General features: G+C 42.9%; 2 protein-coding genes across 2 annotated transcripts in view; one reads left to right on the forward strand and one right to left on the reverse strand.

The window, feature by feature from the left end:
* Nucleotides 1-25,021, forward strand: part of LOC309702207 (protein NLRC3-like) — a 131,156-nt gene that overhangs the window by 96,405 nt on the left and 9,730 nt on the right. Inside the window, exons 5-8 of the mRNA XM_082526723.1 lie at nucleotides 10,380-10,481; nucleotides 11,474-11,552; nucleotides 14,890-15,094; nucleotides 15,246-17,043. Of these exons, the coding sequence (XP_082382849.1) occupies nucleotides 10,380-10,481; nucleotides 11,474-11,552; nucleotides 14,890-15,094; nucleotides 15,246-17,043 (2,184 nt within the window). The remainder of the gene's footprint in view (nucleotides 1-10,379; nucleotides 10,482-11,473; nucleotides 11,553-14,889; nucleotides 15,095-15,245; nucleotides 17,044-25,021) is intronic.
* LOC309702308 (uncharacterized protein) overlaps nucleotides 1-25,021 on the reverse strand; it is a 73,763-nt gene that overhangs the window by 32,060 nt on the left and 16,682 nt on the right. The gene's annotated exons all lie outside the window — the stretch shown is intronic.

The following is a 25,021-nucleotide window of genomic DNA, read 5'->3' on the forward strand; positions in this document are numbered from 1 at the left end:
CTCTTATCTCAGAGAAGAAGTCTGATGTAAATAACTGCAATCAACAGTGATGTTCTGCACAGATCACTTTTCCATTTTGCTCTCTAGATGAGTCCCAGCTGCCTGACCTTGTGTCCAGGTGATCGTCTCACTGAGGAGCTTTTGTTCTGAAAATCTCACGTCCATCACCTGTTTCCTTTTTACTATCTCTGCTCTTTCTTTATTCACAATGCTCATAATATCACACAATTATATTCATCACCTGCATGTTTTTATCCAGCTGCTGTTAGAACCAAACAAATAAAAAGGATGAAAAGCCTGAAATCCTTTGATTTATTACATTTGAAACAAATATGAGAGCATCCCTAACAGCACAGCTGAGACCTTTGTTTTAATCAAGCCTTTGTATCGACACACTTGTAAAGATTCATATACAAAACATAATAGAATAAATCAATATAAAATACACATAATCACAAAAATGCAGCCATGTTGTGAGTTTGCATCTAAAACATGCATGTTTCCCTTTGTACAGGCAGATTTACAGCAGACAAAGCAACACGCTGATCGACTTTGACCGCTGCAAAAACAAAACACCCACCAAGTCTGAAGTCGATCAGAGGAACTGTTGACAGACTGACAGACAAACAGATGCTTGATTCATTAGTGCGATTAAATGTTCTTCTTTAGCAGCATCACTTCATGTGTTTGTGTTCCAGGAATAAAGGTCTGTTTAAACTGGACGTCTCCTCAGCATCACTCGTGCTGTCATGGTTTCAAAGCTGTGCAGAAAGAATCTGAGGGATGATACAGAGGTGACCAAAGTTACAAACATCCAGCTGTGCTGCAAATGTTTGCAGAGCTCCAAACTCTTTGGCTTTCTGCAGAGCAAGTATGGAAGAAGCACCTGAGCTAACTTCAGTTTAGACGATATGAGGAAAAATGCTGCTTCCCAAAGTTTCCTACAAGTATCCAGTTTATATTTAGAGAAGCGAAGGCTCTTTATCCTGACAACTACTCCCTGGTGGATCCCTGTCCTGTGACAGCAGCAAAGACTGTGTATCAGTATCATCAAAGCCACTTCAATAACCAGTGTTTAAAGCTCTCTAGCAGATGGACTTCAGTGGCAGCAGCCTCTGTCTGCTGTGTACAGAAGGTTCTCTGATGAAGCACACAGCAGATGCTGCACTACAACAGCAGCAGCAGCTCAGCTTCAGTTTGCTTCGACGCCCTTTTTGACCTGTGAAACAGCAGAAAATGAAACATTTCAACACCCGTTTGTTAGCGTGAGCTATTCTGCTGTTTTTCATCATTTCACAGGTGAAATAAAATCACATTTACTTCCTGTAGGAGTGATCGTGTCCAGCCTGACTGAGACCATGTGCTCCATCCTGCACAGGTAATAAACCTCTGACATGAAGGGCTGTCAAGTAGTTTTAGACAAATGGGGGTAAAAGAGACGTTAAAAGCTTAAAGAGAAACTACATTTTCTAAGAACTGTCTGACGTTCACCTCTCACACAGTGGATACGATTCTGCCGCTGCAGGAATAATCTTTGTGCTTATGAAACTGTCCATGTGTTTGCAGAAAATGTCACATGTTCAAAGCCATCCCAGCACCTGGGGTTTGTATAAGTGCAGCTGCTGGTGGGGAGATAGTCTCACTCTTCTATATAAAGAGTCAGCAGGCAGCAGATCTTCATCTGTGATCTCCTCCATCATCACGTCTTCACTCTTCAGCAGCTATGGCTTCACTTCGTGCCCTTCTGGGAGTGGTGCTGTGCTCCTCATGGTTTCTGCTTCTGCCTCAGGCCGACTTTGATTTACAGAGTCATCCATAATATTTTTTATTTTTTATTTTACTGCCCATCTATTTTCATACAAATGTCTCCGTCTTATGGAAAAGGGGTGGAGCTTATCCAACGAGGACAGGCAGGCCCCCCCAGACAGTTTAGCAGTCTATACAGGAGGCTGACCTTTGCAACATGTACTTCTATAATGACTTCACCATTTAGGTTATTTGGTTATGTTTCACCCTGGATTTTGTGTGATAATATTTATTTTGTCCACTGATTTAAAAACAACAAACTATATGAATATAAAACAGAGTGAACAACAAAACATCAGCTTTGGAAACTTTGATGTAAAATTCTGCAGTTGTTTTCTCAGATATAGCAAAAATCAAACTAACATACATCAGTGTACTATTAACGTGCACACACACACACACACACACACACACACACACACACACACACACACACACACACACACACGTGTTACAATAAATAGCTCTTATGCTTCTGTATGATTCTCAGTGCTTTCCATTTGCGTGTCCACAGGTTGCTGTAAGTGGTGCTTGACTGCAGTTTGCTCTCATTTCAAGTGGTTTGCTGTCACAAAGCCAACAGGAAGTCCGGCCATGGTTGAGCCAACTGAAGATGGGTTGAAGGTGGCGTCCTCGTTTCCTCTGTGAGCGCGAGAGGACAGACAAAGCAAACACCGTTTGGACAGCATTAAAATATTTACACTGATGATTAATGTTGTGTCTTTGCACCTGTAGCGATACATGTTGGAAAATGGAGACTTTAGCCACCAAGACTGACGTGCCTGGAAACTTCCCTGTGAGTACGCCCACAAAGACAGGAAACAGTTTAGCCACCGCGGTTAATCCTCCATCATCATCATCCAGTATTTTTCACATCTTTTCTTCTGCTGTTTCCCTTGTTGTCAGTCACGGGGTTTGTGACTGAAATGCGTGTGGTCGACGGGAAGCCTGACGAGTACGGCCTGAATCATTCCATCAACACCGGACGGAGTGAAACCTTTGTTGAAAACAGATTATATGGTAACGTTGCATTTAGCTTCAGTAAACTGTGAAGTTACAGCAGCAGATTTACATCACGTGGCTTCACAGGAAGTAGTCTGGACCTCAGCGCTGAGGTTCAAGCAGCTCTGCTTGCAGACGGCATCCTTCCTGAAAATGTTCTTCATCTTCCTAAAACCAGAACTTTTACATTGGTGCTGAAGTTCTATATAAAAACAGCCTGAAATACAAAGTGATGTTGTGCACTGATTACCTCACACTTTCCATGTTTCCTTCTACAGAGGAGTGTCCGCCTGAGTGTTTTGTCTGATCTGTTGTTGATCGTCTCATTGACACTGCATGCAGATCTGACACCAGGGCTGGACTGGGACAAAAAATGGTCCCGGGCATTTTGACTGGAGACCGGCCCCCCAGGTATTAAAGGAAAAACCATGAAGCCTTTGAATGAAAACAAACGCTGTTGTCACAGTGATGGACGCTGTCTTGTTGGTATACATGCATCAGTCTAATAAACTTAAACCTGCACCATCCTCCCTGTCCTGGTATTCTAAACAGGAAGTAGACTGTTGGTCGAGTTAACCTCCTGAACATCTACAACACACGGTGGAAACCTGACATTAAGACAGAGACTAGAGGTGAGACATGATCATTGCTGATTACTGATGACAGATTTAGATATGTTTTCATAAACCTTTCATTTGCCACATCAATAAACAGCACGGCAGGGCAAAATATGTTTTCTAACATGGCAACCTTTAAAAAGTGAAAGGAGACAGAAAGACAGCTGAGAAAGAATCAAACGGACTTTTTGATGCATTTTACACACAGTACTGGTGCAGAATCTAGAAAATGTGGGAAACACTGGCATCATATGCAGTACTTACTTCTGAAGAAATTATGATGGGACCCTAAAAAATGACTATGTACAATAATGGATTTCTATACATTTTACATCAGATGAAAACGTTTGTTGTAAGATTCAGATAATTATTTATTAAAAGTGAGACATTTTAAATGAGAACAAGAAAGAAAAGTATTTCTTTGTGCCCCCCTCTCCCTGTTAATGCCCTACCTGCCCCCCTGGCAACACTTTGCTAGACCCCCCCCTGCACAGTTACCAGCTGTCAGCTACACAAAAAGGATCCTGGTGTTATTTGTCTCTCAGAAACAGTTCATAACTTCAACTCATTTTTGTTTTGTCATGTTTTGTTCTTTACATTGTCTTTCTTCTATATAATTGTTAAACATTTAATAAATATGTCTACAAAAAGATTTTAAAAATCAGACATTTCACACAGACACCCAAATGATTTCTGACTGATGAAGGGGGCTGAAGGTGCCCTGCTCTTGCCCAGCTTCTGCTGCTCTCTCCCTGCTCACTGTCAGCAGCTGGCAGCCTCGGTCCTGCCTGAGACTCTTCATCTATCAGTGCCAAAGAATATGGGAAATAGCAACGCACAACATGCACATTACAAAACAAGCACATGAATCAGCATTACATTCATTAGTGAAGTGCTGACGTTCGTTCCTAAACTTTGGGCCTTAATTAACATCACTGTGAACTAATGTTTGCTTTGCTTCTTAACCAGTGAAGCAGCGAGGGGCTTTCTGAGGTTCCTGCTCGTAAATGCCCAAAATGAGTCGAGTATTTCTGCAACTACAAACTCTGCTTTCATCAGAGGTGTAAATATTACAGCACTGTGTCAGAGTCACTGAGGCTGGAACACAGAAAAAGGAAGTAGATGTATTTATTTTTAGACTTTATTGCCTGGAACCACTTTAAAAATACGCTTTGGGTCACAATTAACTGCAGAAACCAGGAATCCACATATGAACATTATCTGTGCAGAGATTTATGCTTCTGAAGGTAAACAGTGAAAACTTGCAGCACTAAATGCACAGATAGCCAGGCGTTTCACATTTTGGGACCATCTGCCAGTTTTCATTTCTTAGGTATTGAAGAGCAGAAATGATTGAATTTTATTTACATGCTTAAAAATGTTTGCTTTTGAATATTATTTGAAGAATTACCCACACACTCAGGCACTGTGGGCCTGTTTCCCTTTGCACAACCGAGTGTTGGAAACGGGCCTTTTCTCTTTAAACTCTGAGGGGCTGTAACTTTGGCTTCTATTGGCAGATTTGCATGATTGACCCTCTTTTTAAAATAGTTTTAGCCCAGAGAATCAAGCTAACATCACTGTTTTTACGTCAGCTCACGTCACACGAGCTGTTTCAAGAAAAGTCCTCCTGTCACACAGCAATGCCTACATGAATCACACCACTCTGCTTAAATAATAATAATAATGTTTAGTGAAGCAGGTGAAGCAAAGGGCTGCTTTTAATAGGCTGGGAGACCCAGGTGTGCTGCTTTAGCTGGTGAGCCTCTCATGCTAGCCTCCATCTATAAGCTGGGATCACAGGAGCACTGCAGTCCTGACTAGATCAAGGATTGTTATTCATGCAGGTGACAAAAGTTTACATTCACAGAGTCATAGGATTGAGCCTGGTTTGAAAAGCAGCTGTTTAATGCAGCTGCTTAGAGTTCACACACAGTAGAAGAATCAGACTTGAGTCACATTTCAAACACTGGAAAAATACTCAGCAAGTAACAATGAAAACAGCACAGACTCAGTATATCCTGTTCAGTCCTGTGTTTGATATGAATGTGCTGTTCAGAGAGGATCTCATGTCCTCTTTTACAAAGCCTTTGTTTCATGATGTTTGTGTATAAATGAATGTAGGTGTGTTTCTAAGTGTGAAGGAGCCCTGGGAGAAAAGACTGAAGCTTGTGCCAAAGAACAAACAGGAAAGAAAGATCAGCATTAATGAAGACGAGCACAGAAGGAGCCCAAGCACGTGTTGCTTTTTCAGATTTCTCTAAAAGTGTGTGTTCATTTGTTCCATCCTTCACAACAAACAACAGCTGACAGACACACATGCACTCTGTGTCACTTCACAGGGGCTGATGAAAGTGGACACAGTAAAGGGAGAGCTGGACCTGCTCTACACATCCTGCACTCTGTTAACAGACTTTATTCTGCAGCATCAACAGATAAAAATATATGAAGATATAGAAACGTTTAACATTGTGACTGTTCACATTAGTGAAGCTGTTACTTTGCTGCCAGGTGGGAAAAGAAGCCTAAAGCTGAGTCTGATTAAACATCTGCTGCACCAGAGAGTTTCATGGCCCTGCTTTATCCTGTGCTTGCTGACCACCTCGTCCTGAAACCTCTTCATCATCCTCACAGTTGTGTGAAGAAAGAGGGAAGCAGGTGGAAACCATCTGTGCTGCTGTGTTCACTTGTGTGTGTGCGTCTATGGTCATATCTAATGTGTACCTACAGACAAACACAAACACCTGGCATTGCACAAGAGTCTCTATGGAGCAACCTGCAGATGTCAGAGATGTGATTAGAGGGTAAAGTGGACTAGTGAGAGCATCTATGTTGTTGTTGTCTGCTGGGGGACAGCATCAGCTGCAGAGATGCATCAGGATCAGCAAACTAATCTGCAAGGCTGCAAGTGTCACTGAAGGAGTTTGAGTCAGTGAGGGACTCAAACTCACACAGCTGGTCAAGAAGGCTCAGCAGCTGCTGTATTTCCTGAGGAGGCTGAGGAAATTTGGTATGTTGGCCAAGATCCTCAGCAGGTTCTACAGCTGCACTGTGGAGAGCAGCCTGACAGCTGCATCACTGCATGGTACGGCAGCACTACTGCAAACCGCAAACGCCTGCAGAGAGTGATAACAACTGTGGAGAAGATCATCAGGACCCCGCTGCCCTCTCTGCAGAGCAGCTACCATCACAGAGTCCAGAGGAGAGACACACCTCTGCCCTCGAGACGAAGGTTCAGAAGTGTGAAATGTAGAACATCCAGACTCAACAACTCCATCTTCCCCACTGCTATCAGACTCCTGAACAGCTGACCGACCTCAAACTGCAGTTTGCACATCAGGTCACTTTGCACACTAAGTTCATTTTGCACATTAAACTCCATGTACATCCATGTACATCGACATCTGCAGACCACACGTGTCTTCAGTTACTTATTTGTACTTATTTGCAGTTATTTATCTTTTTATTTTATTTTTTAAAGTTATTTTTTATCCTTATTTTATCTTTTGATTTATTCTTATCTTGTTCTTTTAACCATTATCTAACTTGGCATTGTGCACGGTGTGTTTAGATTCAGTTTAAATTCAGGGACACGGAGCCCCTGTTGATCCTCTACCTAATCAAACGAGCTACGGTGTGAGAACGGGTGTGGGTCTCAATCAGCCAAGGTTTTGGGTGAACCCATTGTGAGATCTAGCCCCACGCTATCATGTGATTTCCTGTGATCAAATGTCCCAGGATGTAAGTGGGCGTTAAGACGTCCATGTCCCTCTTCAAGCAACTTAAAGAAGTCCAGACGCTTTTCTTTCCAAGCTCCTTCAACAACATCATTCATAGAACAGCTTCCAGCTTCTTTTGCTCGGCTACAGTTTGGATGGATTTGCAGATGCAACAAGACTAAAATGGTTAGGGTCAGGAGGTCAAAGGTCAGAGCTCCTGTGGGTCTGAGGGCGGCCTCACGCTGGAGAAGGATGAAGGAGTCTGACCTGAGCCAGTGTTTGACATGAACACATCAGCACTGCTGTCAGTGAGCCTAACGACAGCCGTTAGCATCATTTCAGTGTTTCAGTCATAAAAACACTTCCTGTCTCTGTGGTGGTTACAGTGATCATCATGCAGTTTGTGCTTTGACCTCCAGAGGGCGACAAATCAGCACAGACAGAGAGCTCCATTCAAACTTTGCTGCCATCAGGAATAATTCTTCAAATATAATCATCAGTGTTTGAGCAGTTATGATATCAGGGACAATCTAGACATGTGTGACAATACTGAACATGTCACATGACACACCTCAAACATCATGTGATCCACTCTCAGTCTGCACTTTCATTCATGACTTCAACAGGTTGAAATGAGCTTTGAAGAAACATTCAGTGAAATAAATCTTTCATGGATTCATGTGAGCAGCAGATGAACTTTGTACCAACAACATCTTCAATAACAGAGTCTGAATGAAGCTCAGGTGTTGATGCTGCTCACTGATTGGACGCTTGCTTTCAGCTCTGCTCTCAGTCTTTACTGCACAGGTGAAGGTAGAAAGTGTGACTGGATCTATAGACTGGAAACAGAGAAACATGCTGAACATTTGAAGCTTTGCAGCAGAAATGTTCATGTTACAAATACAGCAGAGCTGATCTGGGATCAGTGTGTTCACACCTGCAGCTACAACAAGGTTTCATGTCTCCACACGTCAGCATGTGAACTTTACTCTGACTCAGTCTGAGCAGTCAGACGGCATATTTTTAAAGTTAACACATCAGCACACACAGAGCTGAGCCCCTCCCACCTGTGCTGAGTTTCAGGTGGAGCCCCGCCTCCTTCCAGGAAGCAGCTCACCTGTGTGTCCGTGTTTAGTGTCCAGGTGTGGAGTGGAGCTTGTTGTTGGTGTGTGAAGAAACTGTAAGTTTGCTTTGTTTCCTCCTTTAACAGTTTGTCTTTAGGAACTTTACTGTTTGTTCAGCTCGTGTTTGATTTCTTCACACAACAAACTGTGTGTGTTTGTATTTCCGGTCTCTCCATTAAAGTCAGTGTGTAATGTTTCCTGGCTAACATCAGCTGTGTGCAGCTTAGTTCAGCACAAATCTGCCGCTCCATAGTTCACGGTAACGGACTCACAGCTGGACCAACGAGGCCGAGTGTGTCCGCCACTCTGAGCTACGTTCGTGTTTGTGTACTTGTAGTTTGTACTTTGAGTTCACTCAGAGCCCACAGAGGACGCAGCGTACGTGATGACGTCACAGCCCTTTACCTCCTTTACTGTCACTGTGATTAATATTTACACACGAGACACCTGCAGAGCTCTGACGCTAAGCTAGCACACAGCATGCTAACGCTAAGCTAACGCTAAGCTAACCTAGAACCCAGAGTGAGGTTAAAGCTGAGTAAACACTGACCCCAGACCAGCACCGTGATAAAGTGAGCTGCTGCTGCTGAACTTGAACAGGTAACAAAGTGATGAGCAGTCAGGCTGCAGGTTTCTACCTGTTCATGTTTCTACAGTAGAATCACTTTGAAGTGTCTTTGTGCTGTTTCATCTTTGATTTGTGTTCATAAACACTCAGAGAAACATCACGTGACCTCATCAGGATCTGTGTTGGTGTGTGGGGCTGTACCTCAGCTTTATGTTGTTACATGCTCATTTGTTCATTTTAACATCAAAGTAATGTTATGAGGAGTAATGAAGTAACGTACTCCATTACTTTTAATTAAAGTGTTCTGTGTAATATGTGTAATAATGACTGTTTTGAGTAATGACCAACACTGATCACAACAAAGAGGAAATGCCTCCAACATGCACAAACATTTGAGCCACAACATGCAGTTAATGTGCACAAATGTCTTTGATATGCTGCTCAGTGATGGTGGTGACTGTCAGAGCAGAGCTACTGAGAATCAATAAGTAATATCAATGATGGGATCAGAATCACTAAATTCTTCTCATCCCTGTCAGTATCATACATGTGCTGTATAATGTGATAAATGTAGAGGTGCTGGCTGTTCTCTCACTCTGCTGTTTAGCTGTAAAGGACGCCTCCCTGCCTTTGTCTCATTCATGACCTTTAATAGTCTCTTCTAACATGCAGAGATCTGTATGATCTGTTTCATAGAGTCTAACCAGCCTGTACAGGTAACAACAACAGTCACTGCATCACTGACACACAAACGTCATCTCTGTCAATAACAACATTCATACATGGAATAAAAACACATCAGTGGATCATTGCTGGAGCTGATGTTTGTGCTCCTGGTGCAAAGGCTCTCAGTTTCCTCCTTGAAATAACATCAGTGGTGGGTCAGCGACATGCTTTCTTTCCCTCTCAGGTTTAAATATCTGGGACTCTCCACCGTTTGGTTTTAGAGCTGAAGAAGCTTCTCAGATGAAACGTCTTCCAGAAACTTAAAGACGTCTCTTTTCTCTCCAAGCTCCTTAGATCACATGACCTGGATGACTGAACCTACAGACATATTGACCTGGTTTCATGGTCACATGACAGGTCAGAGGTCAGCGACTGTAACTCAGTTCCTCCTGTTAATGTGAACTCACTGAGTGTTTGTGGTTTACCTCTCAGACTGACTGAAGATGATGATGGAGGAAGAGGAGGACAGAGCAGAGTCTGCAGGGTCCAGCTGTCCGTCTGTGAGGAGTGACCGGTCCAAAGGTTATAATCCAGAGTTCAGTGGTGAACCTGGAGCAACGAGGTCAGAGAGCTGAACTCACTGAGTAACAGAAATAATTCTGCACTGACATTATAATCAGTGTTGACTCTGGTTGATTGTCTGACTGTGTTTGTGAGCTGAGAGGAAATGAAAATGAGTTTGTAACAAAAATCAGTTTTGTCCAGTTTTCCTGTAAAAAGCTGAACTCTAATCTAAGAGGATGTTACTGACAGGAAACAGCTGCATTATCTGCAGTCTGTGTGATCACAGCTGCTTCAATCATGTTTGTGTCTGCAGAGGTCAGAGGTCACAGTCTGCAGGGTCCAGCTGTCCGTCTGTGAGGAGTGACTGGTCCAAAGGTCAAAATCCACACTTCAGTGGTGAACCTGGAGCAACGAGGTCAGAGAGCTGTGATGACTCCTTTACATGTTTGTGTTTCCTGGATAAATATGACCTGAAACATCCTCAGATTGTTACAAAGATTCATTAAAAAGAAAACAATGAAAGAGAAAAGATCCAAATGTTCGACTTGGTCATTTGCTGTTTGAGGACAGTGATGCTCATATCTGTGGGGAAAGTGTGACCTGAGTGGGTTCATGTTTGTCTTTAAAGAACAGAGCTGCTCTGATTCTCTTTGTGTCTGATCTGTTAAACAGTCTGAGAGGTCACACAGAGACCCAGCAGCTAAAGCCTGGATCATACTGGCTGCTGTTACTCCATCAGGACAACACTGAACCACAGTGGTGTGGATGTAGTGGATAAATCCCACCATACTGATGCTCAGAGTTAACCACAGGGAACAAAACCAGATGTTACCTTCAGATTGTGACCTTTGGAGTGGACGATGCAGATTTCAATAGAGAATAAATGTTGTTGTTTTTCAGCTGTGAAGAAAGAATCTAATTTTCTGAACTTAAGAATTTATGATGCTGGAAACAACATGGAGACTATAACACAACATTTCCACTGTGTTCATAGAATGAATGTAAAACTGTCAGACATTCATTAAATATGCAAAATGTCTACAGAAGCATCAGAGGGTCAGACGTGAAGCACTCAGTGATTTTGATCAAATGACTCATCAGTTATTGATCTGTACTACACTGATCTACCACGTTAGTAAAGCTGGTGTTCTGGTGGTGGAGGGAGACTCGGATCATGTTCTGGTTTTGGAGCAGTGATCTGCTGATGGTTCAGTTTGATGAGCTTCTTCAAAATCATCCCTGACATCACCACTGAAAGGACGTCCATGAAAACAGACTGAAAATTACTGATATGTTCACAATCTGAGAGTTTAAAACTTGACAGACTTGATTCAGATGAAGTTATTTGAGCAGAAACTCCTGGATCTTTATCCTGTGTTGATCTAATCCTTCATGGTTCCTCCACAGAGTGGACCAGCAGAGCTCAGAGGTTCCCAGTGGTCAGTCTGCCCAGCAGCATCAAACACAGCTGGACTCCATATTTATGGTCTGTACATGTACAACAACTACTTTAATATTAATAATAATGCATTTATTTATAGGTCCCTTTCAGAACACCAAGGACTCTGTGGACTAAATGACCAAAAGAAACAAACTTTGAAATCAGACGGTGCAAATGTGATCACAGGGAAACGTTTTAAACATCGAGGCTTTAAACAGAAACCAAAGTGAAACAGTTTGTAGTCGAGATCAGTGGGAATGAAGCTGAATAACTGTTTCTTCAATAACTTTGAGCAATAAATGACAAATATGATGGAAATTAGCAGCATTAGCACTTACTAATGATGTGAGCTGACACTCGGCTGTATTGAGACGACCACATTAGGTGGTCCTCAACTGTAATGGAAACCAGTGGATCCAGTCCAGTCGTGGTGACCTGTGGTGAGTCGATCTGAGCAGCTACTAATGGAAACAGGGCCATAGATGTGTTTGTGCTTAATAACAGTGAATCACATGAGTTTTACATTACAGTTAAAATCTCATGTTGTTTGTTAAAGTGTGCAGTTCAGGGTGTGTTACTAAAACACTTTCCAAAGACCCAGCCCCCATAAAAAGCAGCCAATCAGCTTCTAAGAGTTACACACCCACGCATATCTATCAGGTTAACTCTGGTCTAACACACTTGGATTTAGCTTGAAGAGTGTTCCTGTACGAGGACTGAAAATGATTTAAAAAGCAGCCAATGTCCAAAGAACAACTTTGACACACCTTCATAAAACCTGCAGAGCAAAGAAAAACCAGCTGAAAGTCTGGCTGCTCTTATGAAAAGTACAGAGAAATTATGGGTCGCTCAACACTTGTGCACAATACAAGAGTTTAAATAAATCTAAAGAATAACTCAAAGTCCTACAATCATACTGATAAAGTCATCTACAGCTAACTATCCAAGTGGATTTGTTTAAGACAGCTCCATCTGCTGGTGGCCCTCTGCAGGTGCATGAAAGGGGCGTGTTTATAGTGAAAGTAGTAGAGAAAGTAAACCCCACGGGAAGGAGGAGGACTCTCAGCAGCTTCCAGCTCATATTCACACTAGGGCTGCCACGATTAGTCAACTAGTCACGATTACGTCGACTATCAAAATCGTCGACGACTGATTTAATAGTCGACGCGTCGTTTGAAGCTTTGTAAGATCCCAAAAGCAGGAATAAGTAGCAGGATTTAAGAGTGTAATAACGGACTGAAACAGAAGATGGCAGCACTGCATGTACAAGGATGCCAGCTGCCGTTAAACCCCGAAGAAGAAGAAACTGTGTCCCAGAATTCATAGCGCGGCCCAGCGCAGTTGTCAACAATGGCGGCAGCTAGTTAGTTTTAATATTACTCTTATTATTCTTTCTGGGTCACAAAATAAACGTTTAACATATTTTCAGGCGAGAATGTAGCTGTGTAAACCTCAAATATCTGCTCTGTTTATCAAGACACCACATATTTTCAAAAGCGCTCCGACGTTTTCGGAGACGTCTCTGTTACCCACTAGCTCGATAGCTAGCCGGGGGCCATGAGAGCACCGGACTCCCGGCAGATCGTTTTCAAACCCACCGCCCTACTCAGGTTAAACATATACAAGTCACTTAGATAACTTAAAAAGATTATTGTTTGGCTTTTTTCAGTATTTTATTTGTTCCTGAGTAAATCGGCTGAGTTTATTAAACTCCACCGAAACAATCTGCACATTTCATTAAAATGTAATAAACTATCATCTTGTCTTTATTTTTAGTTAGCACAGACCTTAAACACTTAAAGCTGTAAGCTAATGATAGTTATATAAGAGCAGATGCTGCTGGTGCAATAAGCTGTACTTTTACGTTCAATGGATGATGATCTGATTAGTCGACTAATCGCAAAAATAATCGGTGACTAGTCGACTATCAAAATAATCGTTTGTGGCAGCCCTAATTCAGACATTTGACTTCTCACTGAAAGCAGCAAGTTTGAGTGTCTGTACCTTAGTTAGAAGAGATAACATGTCAGTAGTAATTAGAGTTGATTGAGCAATGCTGTCCTTGTAATGTAGTTTATGGTTTTTATGGACAAGTCCAGTTTTTCTGTAGAGCCTCTCAAGTTGGTGACAGCAGCAGTGGAAGTTCACGTGTAAACCAGAGCAGCAAATCAGGTCCAAATGTGTTGTTCACAGTGAGTGGGATCATCATTGGCTGCTATGTTAACCTCCTGCAGCAGGATGTCTTTGGTCAGAGAATGGATAGATCACTAAGTCATTGTTGAGTTTAGGGAGACAGTAGACAGTTGGAGGAGGTTCAGCCAGTTGACACACAGTAGATAAAATAACTGAAGGCAGGAGCAGACACCTGTATGACTTTCCACCTCTCACATAGATTATTTCCCTGGGCAGCGCCACAGGGCTGGTAGATGTAAACAAAGCTGGAGGAGAGGATTGATTCATCTGAGAAAAGTCACAGAGTTGTGTCTTGATGCTCAATCATCCAGGTACGTAAATCCCAAAAAGCTTGATTCTGTTCATCTGGATGTTTTCAGTGGGAGAAACGTTTCATCATCATCAGGTGACTTCTTCAGTCTCAGCTGACTGCAGGTTTCAATCTCATAAACAGGACATTTGTATGACTGAAACCAGCCCACTGAAGGAACAATGGGCTGGGAGGTCAGTTCATTGATCATTGGTACGCATATTGTCAGGACCATTGATCAATGGTTGTTGATCAATGGTCATGAGTCCAGTTCACAGAGAGCTGGGGAATGGCTGCAATCACAGCATGTAAGATGGTGACAGTTGTACCCTTAGGCCCCTCCTCCATTCAGAGATGGTCTTTCCTTTTCACATAAATGGCCTCCTTGACTCCGCCCTCAAACCAGCGTTCACATTTACTCAGGACCTTCTTGATGTGAAGTTCTTCTGCTTCGCTGGCTGCTGTGTCTGTGGGGATGGTGTTTGTTCTGTGTTGTTGTGTCCTGATGACGCCCAGTTTGTGCTCCAGTGGATGATGAGAGTCAAACCTTAAATACTGATCTGTATGTGTAAACAGAGTGAACCTTTAAGACCAGTTGTCTGTACGATCAACTCAGTCACCTGAAACATCTCCAAGTTTCTGGCTTTGATCATCAACCTGTTGGTAGTTCAGCTCTGAACACCAGTGAAATGTTTCTCCCACTGAAATCGCTGCATTCATATGAACAGCATCAACGTTTTGGGATCATGGAGTTGTGGACAAAGTCTCAGTTAATCAGATAAAGTCAAACCTATAATTGGTAAAGAGTTCGTGGATGATATGCCCCTTGATCGTAAAGAAGTGGATGTTGTGTGGACTAAAGTTCAGAGTGGTGGGTCATTCATAAATATTCTGTTCCAGCTGCTGGAGGACAACATCATCACTTTTGTGAAGAACGAGCTGAAGAAGATCCAGAAGGCTCTGAATCCAAATAAGCCCCAGTGCTTGGAGTTTCAGAGGGAGGATGATGAGCAGAGGAGAAACAGCAGAGAGGCATTTGTGAAGATCACAGTGGACTTCCTGAGGAGAATGAAGCAGGAGGAGCTGGCTGACCGTCTGCAGAGACGTAAGAGGATTTATCTAAAGATTTAAGCTGCTGGATAAATGAGAGACTTGTGACACCAGTGTGTTCAGTCATTTCTCAGTGGGTCAGAAATTGTCATCAGCATTTTGTAAAATATGATTGTTAAAGTTGTATTTTTATTATTATTATTCAGAACTTCCAGCTGCTGTTTGTCATCGTAACCTTAAGTCTAAGCTGAAGAAGAAGTTCCAGTGTGTGTTTGAGGGCATCGCTAAAGCAGGAAACCCAACCCTCCTGAATCAGATCTACACAGAGCTCTACATCACAGAGGGAGGGACTGCAGAGGTCAATGATGAACATGAGGTCAGACAGATTGAAACAGCATCCAGGAAACCAGACAGACCAGAAACAACCATCAGACAAGAAGACATCTTTAAAGCCTCACCTGGAAGAGATGAACCAATCAGAACAGTGCTGACAAAGGGAGTGGCTGGCATTGGGAAAACAGTCTTAACACAGAAATACAGCCTGGACTGGGCTGAAGACAAAGCCAACCAGGACATCCAGTTCATATTTCCATTCACTTTCAGAGAGCTGAATGTGCTGAAAGAGGAAAAGTTCAGCTTGGTGGGACTTGTTCATCACTTCTTTACTGAAACCAAAGAAGCAGGAATCTGCAGCTTTGAAGACTTCCAGGTTGTGTTCATCTTTGATGGTCTGGATGAGTGTCGACTTCCTCTGGACTTCCACAAAACTACAGTCCTAACTGACCCTAGAAAGTCCACCTCAGTGGATGTGCTGCTGATAAACCTCATCAGGGGGAAACTGCTTCCCTCTGCTCGCCTCTGGATAACCACACGACCTGCAGCAGCCAATCAGATCCCTCCTGACTGTGTTGGCAGGGTGACAGAGGTCAGAGGGTTCACTGACCCACAGAAGGAGGAGTACTTCAGGAAGAGATTCAGAGATGAGGAGCAGGCCAGCAGCATCATCTCCCACATCAAGAAAGCTCGAAGCCTCCACATCATGTGCCACATCCCAGTCTTCTGCTGGATCACTGCTACAGTTCTGGAGGATGTGCTGGAAACCAGAGAGGGAGGACAGCTGCCCAAGACCCTGACTGAGATGTACATCCACTTCCTGGTGGTTCAGGCCAAAGTGAAGAAGGTCAAGTTTGATGGAGGAGCTGAGACAGATCCACACTGGAGTCCAGAGAGCAGGAAGATGATGGAGTCTCTGGGAAAACTGGCTTTTGATCAGCTGCAGAAAGGAAACCTGATCTTCTATGAATCAGACCTGACAGAGTGTGGCATCGATATCAGAGCAGCCTCAGTGTACTCAGGAGTGTTCACACAGATCTTTAAAGAGGAGAGAGGACTGTACCAGGACAAGGTGTTCTGCTTCATCCATCTGAGTGTTCAGGAGTTTCTGGCTGCTCTTCATGTCCATCTGACCTTCATCAACTCTGGACTCAATCTGCTGGAACAACAACAAACAACCTCCCAGAAGTCTGAAACAGGAGATTCTGCAGAGAAACACTTCTACCAGAGTGCTGTGAACAAGGCCTTACAGAGTCCAAATGGACACCTGGACTTGTTCCTCCGCTTCCTCCTGGGTCTTTCACTGCAGACCAATCAGACTCTCCTACGAGGTCTGCTGACACAGACAGGAAGTAACTCACAGACCAATAAGAAAACAGTCCAGTACATCAAGAAGAAGCTCAATGAGAATCTGTCTGCAGAGAAAAGCATCAATCTGATCCACTGTCTGAATGAACTGAATGATCGTTCTCTAGTGGAGGAGATCCAACAGTCCCTGAGATCAGGACGTCTCTCCACAGATAAACTGTCTCCTGCTCAGTGGTCAGCTCTGGTCTTCATCTTACTGTCATCAGAAGAAGATCTGGATGTGTTTGACCTGAAGAAATACTCTGCTTCAGAGGAGGCTCTTCTGAGGCTGCTGCCAGTGGTCAAAGCCTCCAACAAAGCTCTGTGAGTACATTTGTACTCATGTCTTTACTTTTAACATCCAACTGTGTCAGTAATTTATTTCACCAGGCTTTCTGTCTCTGTATGAAATTGTATCCTAAAGTTTTGGGATTTCTCCAATACAACTGTGACCTCTTTGATGCCTCCAGAACTCGAGACGCTGGATTCACCATAAACTCTGATCATCACTGCTGCTGTTATGTTATCAGTCTTTGTTTAAACACTTAGGCTGCATGTGCCTGATGTTGTGATACTTTATATTCACATGCATGCTCCTAGATACATTTCTACTGCAGGTCTATTTTAGTCACAAATGTTGGTGAAACACTTGCTTTTACATGCATGGTGGGTCCTGCATTAAAGAAAGCATTTGAATTACTCAGTGAATCCTGGCAGCCAGAGAAACATCCTTAGTTCCACTTTAAACTAAACTCTGCTTCGGTCTTCCACAGTGTGTTTGTTGTTTCTTTGTTGTTGTTGGCCTGCTCTCTCCTCTCACTCCAATCTGGTTGCAGCAGATGTTTGTCCCTCCCTGAACCTGCAGACTTGGGTGCAGCACCTCAGTTCATCTTCAGTCTGAAACCAGCTGTTGTAGCTATATCCCTTCAAACACACCTTCCCTGGTCATCTCTGCTGTGGTTGCTATAAAATTTAATCTTGATTTTAAAAAAAAAGAACAAAAAACCTCAAGTCAGACTTGATGCCATTTGTTGGCAGCATGGTGCCTGTTTGTCTTTGATGATAAACTGCAGCACAGTCTAAAGCAAACCTTCTGACTTTATTGACTTTATGCATGTATATATTCTTCCTGTTCACCTTGGACACACAACAGCTCTGTTTGTTGTGATTGGATCTAGAACAGCCAACATATCCTAATCTAGATGATTTCTAAGGTGTCTGGGACGAAAAGTTAAAATCAGCTTGGATGGCCTGTACTGTATGATGGCCTTGGTTGCACCACATTGATAGCCATGCAGGGTGGTTCACTCCTTGTGCAAGAAGACCGAGGAGTGAGCCACACTTGGTCAAAGCTTGGCCATTCAAGCTCACTGTTTTCCCCTTGTTGGTTGATGATAGTATTTTTTTTTACCTGACTTATAGTCATCATTGTCTTCAAATTAACTCACACACTGCTGACTGCTGTAGCTTACCTGGCTGAGCAGGTGACCCATGCACTGAAGGTTAGAGTCGTGACTCCAGGGCCTGGTTTGAGTCTGCCCAACACCATTTCCTGTGTTATTCTCCTCACTTCTCCCTCCCTTCCTGTCTTCTTTGTCCTATACAGTGAAAACAAAAGGCCTCAAGTTGTGAAAACTCTTCCCCTTCATCATCTTCCATCTCTCTCATCTAAAATCTCCAGTATTCTCTGAGTAGAGAATCTCTTCACAATCTTGAATGATAAGGATCCAAGTGGGTAAAGTTATTTATTTGTTGTGTTCCTATTTGCAGCTGGGATAGATTAAGAAAAACTATCGGCTGCCCAAATTACATCCAGTTTAGAAGACAAACATTGAGTGAAGTGTTTGTTTCATCATCCTTTACAACTCATCAACCAGGTGTCACAAACTGCAGCAGGACAGTACAAAGCATGTCATACTGGATGGCTGCAACAACCAGAGTTTTACCTACCTTTGGTATTTCGTGACAGCATGAGCGTAATATTTACTGAACAGAGTCGTCTTCTGTAATCTTTTCAGATTCAGATTCAGAACACTGTATTTATTTTCAAAGGGCAATTAGGATACTGAGCTTTCCAACCGTACATACAATACACAAACATCACATTGGGGAGACGGGTCAGGCTAGGTAGCTGGCCGGTCAGCCGCTAGAGCAGCGACCTGGAACCGAACAGCAGAAAATGCACAACATCAGGAAAGATGAGGAGAAAAAAGAACTCCCCCCAGACTGAGCTCCAACAGGGAGATCAGTTTGAGAACAGACAAAAAAAATGACCTTAGCGCAGAGCACATGAAAACTCTTAATGCGCCATAGAAACACATGACAAGCAACAGGGATGGGTAAAAGGTGAAAGACAGCCGGTGTAGACAGCGCATCCGGGCCTGCAGCATTTGCGCTGGTCCCCTCGACCCACCGTCTGCACCGGGAGGGGATAAGCATGCTTAGGATGGGAAGGAACAGTCTAAACACCGTCTGTTATCAGGGTGAGATTTGTTATGTTCAGCTCCAGCCTTGAGACCACAGCTGGCGCCGGTATGTTAGCCGCATAAAATGATGGTGGCTTTCTTTGGTGCGAACAACTGCATGTCAATTTCACAGCTGATCTAACAGTCCGTCACTCGTCTCTCAATCTCCCGTTGGAGAGCCACGAGCTTCTCCGAGAGGTTATCGGTTTTGCGCTCAAAGAGCAAAGTCTGAGAACTCACGACCACCATGAGCTTCTTCAAGATCTTATCCGTGCTGCGTTCAATGAGCCCATTTTGAGAAGTCACGACCCGTCCCATTGTTTCAGTCACAGCGGGCAGCCTTGTGGGGGTTTGAACAGCTGGTTCTGCTTTCTTTAATCTTCAATAAGCCAGGGCCAAGCCAGCTCAGATCAGCAAGAACCCTTTGCTGCTGTGAATGTCCGTGCTGCTATATTTCAGGATCAGGCTCTAAATGTACAAATGGATCTGAGAAGATTTCCAATCATGGTTCTACTAGATTTACAGTTTGTTTTCATGTCGTCTGACTCAGAAGGTGGAGCAGGTGGAGCTTACAAGGAGTAAGTGCTGCTATAAAAGAAGAAGAGTTGTGTTTTAATGAAGCTATTTAGTTAACCAATAATTGTAAAATCATTTGGTTCATGACCCCCTTGGCGGACTCTCCCACAGGGCTTAAATCTGGGACCATTTGACCCTAGAAATAAAGAAGCTTCTTGGATGAGAGGTGAAAGGCGAAACGTCTTCAAGAAACTTAAAGAAGTCCAGATGCCTTTTTTTTTAGATGACTGCGAACCTTCACAAACACTTCAGCAGTGTCACTTTCAGAGCTACCAGTCCTTTGCTACAATCACAAAGCTCTTCATTGAAATCAATGATATCAAAGCTGGAATCAAATGAGTCCAAGTCTTCTGCTGATTCAGCATCACATTCATCTTTGGTCCTTGCTCTGCATCCCCACCATGGACTTCATTCCTTTCAAAGCCAGCCTTGAGTGTCCTTTATTCAACCTATGCTCTGCTTTACTTTTAGACCTGATTTTAGCTGCTTTATCTTTCTTTCAACAAGTTTCTGTGCCTCAATCTTTTTCTTCTCTCCCTCATAACAAGACAGCTTCTTCTGACTGAGAACATGTTGGAGTGATTTACTAATCCAGGGCTGATTTTTGGGGAAAATACTTCCTGTTTCCAAAGTAATCCCCATTTTTCCCAGAATGAAATGTAAGTAGAAATAAATGATCTAAGTGAGAACATGAGCGTTTAAAAAGGCTCTTCTGAGGCTGCTGCCAGTGGTCAAAGCCTCCAACAAAGCTCTGTAAGTACATATGTGATCATAGCTTTAGCTTTTAAATGTTTATTCTAGTTAACACAGATCAGGTGGAACAACTGAAATAAAATATCAAAAATATTAAGTGGTCATCGGTACTCAGTTTGTTCAATACTGAATACAATGGAGCACAAATTGTCCACGTTTCTGAAATATTTCTGGGTGTAACTGTCACCAAAGTGCAATTTAGACCTGGCCTGTGGTTGTTATCTAAGTGATAATCATCAATTCTACTAAAACAAATACAAAATAAAGAAGTTTGACACATTTTGTTGATATCAAAAGCACACTGAACAATTCAGTGTTGTTTTACTGCTGTTCTCTCTTCACTTCTTCTCCTCTGATTCTCTCCACATGTTGCTCTGCATCAGTGCTCAGTTTCCTGACAAAACAAGATGAAATATTGCTAAATATAATAGTATCTCATTACACTTCGACATAAGTGTTTTATTTTTGTAATTGTTTATCTGTTATTTTTCAGACTGAGTCACTGTGACCTGTCAGAGAGAAGCTGTGAAGCTCTGGCCTCAGGTCTCAGCTCTCAGACCTCTAATCTGAGACAGCTGGACCTGAGTAACATCAACCTGAAGGATTCAGGCGTGAAGCTTCTGTCTGAAGGACTGAAGAGTCCACACTGTACACTGGAAACTCTCAGGTGAGATCAAGCATTTTTCTTTCATCAACTGACAGAATTAGCAGATTAATAATAAGGCAGTCCTCTAATAAGAGGACAAGTGGAGGTGTTTTGAAGGGCAACATACTCTTATGTTAACAAGACAGGAAGTAGTTCCTGGGAACTGCTTCCTTTGTTATTTTCTAAGTAGAAACATGATGGTGAAACAGTGATGAGTTTGCAGAGGTGGATCCACACAACACAACAATGCTGTTGCGTGCTGAAAGCAGACTTCTCACAGATTCTGAGGCTGCAGGTTTCATCACTGTCCAACCAAAATTCACTGAACCAGCAGTAAATGAACGTCCAAAACTACACTTCATGTTTAAAAAACAGATGATCAGGGGGATTTGTGTTTAGATCTTTTTTGTGTGATCTGTTCACCTGCTGTTTCAGCTGTTTGGTGGTTGTTGAGATGGTTTTGTGAACTTTTAGCTGAGATCCTGACGTTTCTGTTGATACCACACATGTCTAATTACTTTGTATAGCATGAATGGCCATAACGAGGTTTTTAACAGTAAGAAAAGTTGTAAAACTTCAGAAAATATAGTTAAAAGTCCAAAACCTTCTACGTCTGGTGGCTTGTGGTAAGGAGCAGATCAAACGAGTAAAGAAGTACGTTATAATTATAAATGGCTTCAACAGCACATTCAGGTCTGTGAGACTCATTCAGACACTGAGCTGTGGCTCTGTGCTACATGCACATAGTTCTGCATCTCTGCCATTCAGACACACTTTATATATAGTTTATTTTATGTAGTATTCAATACTGAACTGTACATTTAGTCTTTTTAAAGGCAGCAAGTTTTATTCAGTGTTTTCATAAAAGCCTTATTTCTATCCATTTACTGCTATTAGGAAGAACACGTGAGGTTTAAGACCTGGACCAGTTTGAAACCTTTTGTCCTCCACAGTGGAAAATGGGTGGAAATAAAAATGGGTCTCACTTTAGCCAGCTCCTAATTTTATCAGTTCTGCTCTCAGCGTCTCCTGTATATCTCCTGTATAAATGTTGCACTCAGCTTTGTGGTCTCCAATATCACTGAAATGCAGCCAGATGCTGCTCATTTTGCCTTTTCACTCTTTCCTGACACGCTTGCATTTCAGTACAGCTCCCATTTCTCTGTGTACTGGTCTCTACCACTACCCTTGCTGTCTATGGGACATGTCCTCTTTCACATAATGGTATGATCCCAGTCTGTCTCTGAAAGTGTTTGGCCACATGGTTTGCTCATCAGAATAAAACCTCAGCCGTGCTCACATTGATTATCAGCAAGCCTGAAAATTCATCAATATTTGACATATGAAATTATGTCAAGGGCTGGATTTGGCCCACGGGCCATATGTTTGACACCCCTGGTTTACACAGTTTGGTATTCAATGTACAAGTGAGTTAGCTCTCAGCTAACTAGCAGACAAGCTAACTGCTGGGACTGCGTCTTTCTAACAAGAGCGTCAGACACTCAGACTGGTTTCCTTTGTGGATGATGATGTGTTCTCACACTGATCCTTCATGCTGATGCTGCCATCCACCCACTGCTCCTGGATTCCTCATCATCATCTCCATCAGCCCTCACAATACTCCACCTTCTTCAGCTTCATGTTCAGGAGCCTGGATGGACAGTAATTCTTTCCATGGGTTATGGTGGGACATTGAGAGCTGAAGTCAAACAGCAGTGAGAATGAAAGACTGATTCATTTCTATTTAGTCTTGTGCTGTGCAGCTTTGTTCAGAGCATTAAGGCCCAGCAAAGATTACTGAGGTCATAGAGTCCTGATGAAACCTGTGTGCTTATAGAAACTGAGACCAGATGAACCAGAATAGAAGGACATTAAAATGAAGTGTCAGCTACACAAAGGCAAAGCTATTCAGTTGTTGCTGTGAGTTATTTAAATGGAGGATGGAGTCAGACTTTAAGCTGCTGGACTCAGTCACTATATCCTGTTGTCCTCATAGAACCTGGACGCACAGACTCACCTGTGACACAGTGACACACAGTGTGGGCTACACACACATTAGAAAGTGGATCAGTCACACTTGTGCAATCATTTGTTGTGCTGGGAAACCATGAACACTTTGAATCACATTAATGGCTTTGTTACAGCAACATTCAGTCATGAGTTCAAAAGTAGTGCATTGTGTACTTATTTTAATAGTACTGCAGTATGAGAAGTGCAACATTCAGTGTGCAGAAACAGATCAGGTGCTTTCTAACAGCAGTGTTCCCTTTAACACAGCAGCAGTTCAAATATTTCTGTCAGTCTGAGCTGAAACATGAATCTAATCAAATATCAAATCAAAGTTCTTTGCCTCTGCCAGGACGTTAACATTTGATCTAGTTTTTTACAAAGTTCCCTCAGCGTCCAGAGCCACCAACATACCTTTGATCAACAGCAAGTGAACATTTATAAATGTGTGTTTGCAGAACAGGAAGCAGCAGAACTATTGTTCTGTTATCAGGCAGCAGCACAAACGCTCATCAGCTCATTTACTGTGCAGGACTTTGAGTGTGTGAAGTGTGTGTTTGTGCTGGATTTCCTTTGGAGAATCTCAGTCAGAAACAAGACAAAGAAAAACTCTTTCAACAGTCCAGGTTGAGTTGACAACATGAACTGCATTTATCTTCCTCTGACTGACATGTTCTTCCTCCTCTGCACCGAGCCAGCTGCTAAGACTCACAAGCTCATTGACATTTTCTGATGATAAAGAAACTCTCTTCTTCTGCACAATATGAGCAGCAACAGAGAAGAAGCTTTCACAGGTACAGATGTTGCAGCTGTGGCCAAGTACATGTGCTGCATGTTGGAGCAGCACTCTGATGGACAGGCCTCTGTACTGATGGTGGGCTCTGCTCTGTATCCACCACACTGTTCTCAGCTGAGTCTTCCTCCTGTTCACACTCTGATGAAGCACCAACAGGGCCAACTTCTTCTCTGGTGGCTCGGATGTTGTTGCTTCCACAGGTTTCCCTCCAACAACCCTCTGTTCCTGCAGTAAGTTCAGTAAGATCTGGGTAAACACTTGAGCTCCTTGAATCTGGCTCCAGCAGCAGTTTTCACATATACAATGTTGGCATTTTGCTTGCGTGTCTCCAGGTCTGTTCTGAATGTAGACTTGAATTTGACCACGTAGGCGGGGTCATCATCTGAGCTCTCCATCACCTGAGAGAGATGACAAAACACAGAATCACAGAGCATGAAACCAACGTTTCTCCTCCCAGAAGTTCAGTCACAGACCTGCAACAGAAACAAGAAGATTCAAATGACGCAGAGCTTTCATTTACTTATATCCACAAACATGTCCTCTACATATTCATGCTGTATTTACACACACATACAGAGGCTGTTTGTCTCTCACACACAGACAGGACACTGAGAAATACATCATGTTAAATATACCTGCAGGCTTCCAGCTGTGCACTTTGTCCCTGTCAGCTGTGATTGCCATGGCAACCTTGGTGTTGTGCGCGATGCAGGGACGTGTTCAAAGGCAGACGTCTGGCAGCAGCATCATATTTGATGCACTATCTGTACTGAGTGTGCTGACTGTATTTCAAATGTCCCACTGCTGTGCAACATGAATCACATGTTCTGCACGTTTCTGTAACTCCCAGGTAACCATGGTTACCCAGCCACGCCCAGTAGTCTCCAGAGAGACCAACAGCTGGTTCATGTTGTAACGCCGTGGCTTTCGTAGTCTCTCCTTTTTCTACAGCTCATGTGTTCTTCTTGTGACGCTGCGTCTTGAGGCTCATACATGCCGTCATTTGTTGATCCTAAGAACGTTCCTCAGACCGACTTCTTCAACAACAGATAACTTTAG

Source organism: Aulonocara stuartgranti (assembly GCF_965226115.1).
Source record: "Aulonocara stuartgranti genome assembly, chromosome: 3".
NCBI classification, from domain to species: Eukaryota; Metazoa; Chordata; class Actinopteri; order Cichliformes; family Cichlidae; genus Aulonocara; species Aulonocara stuartgranti.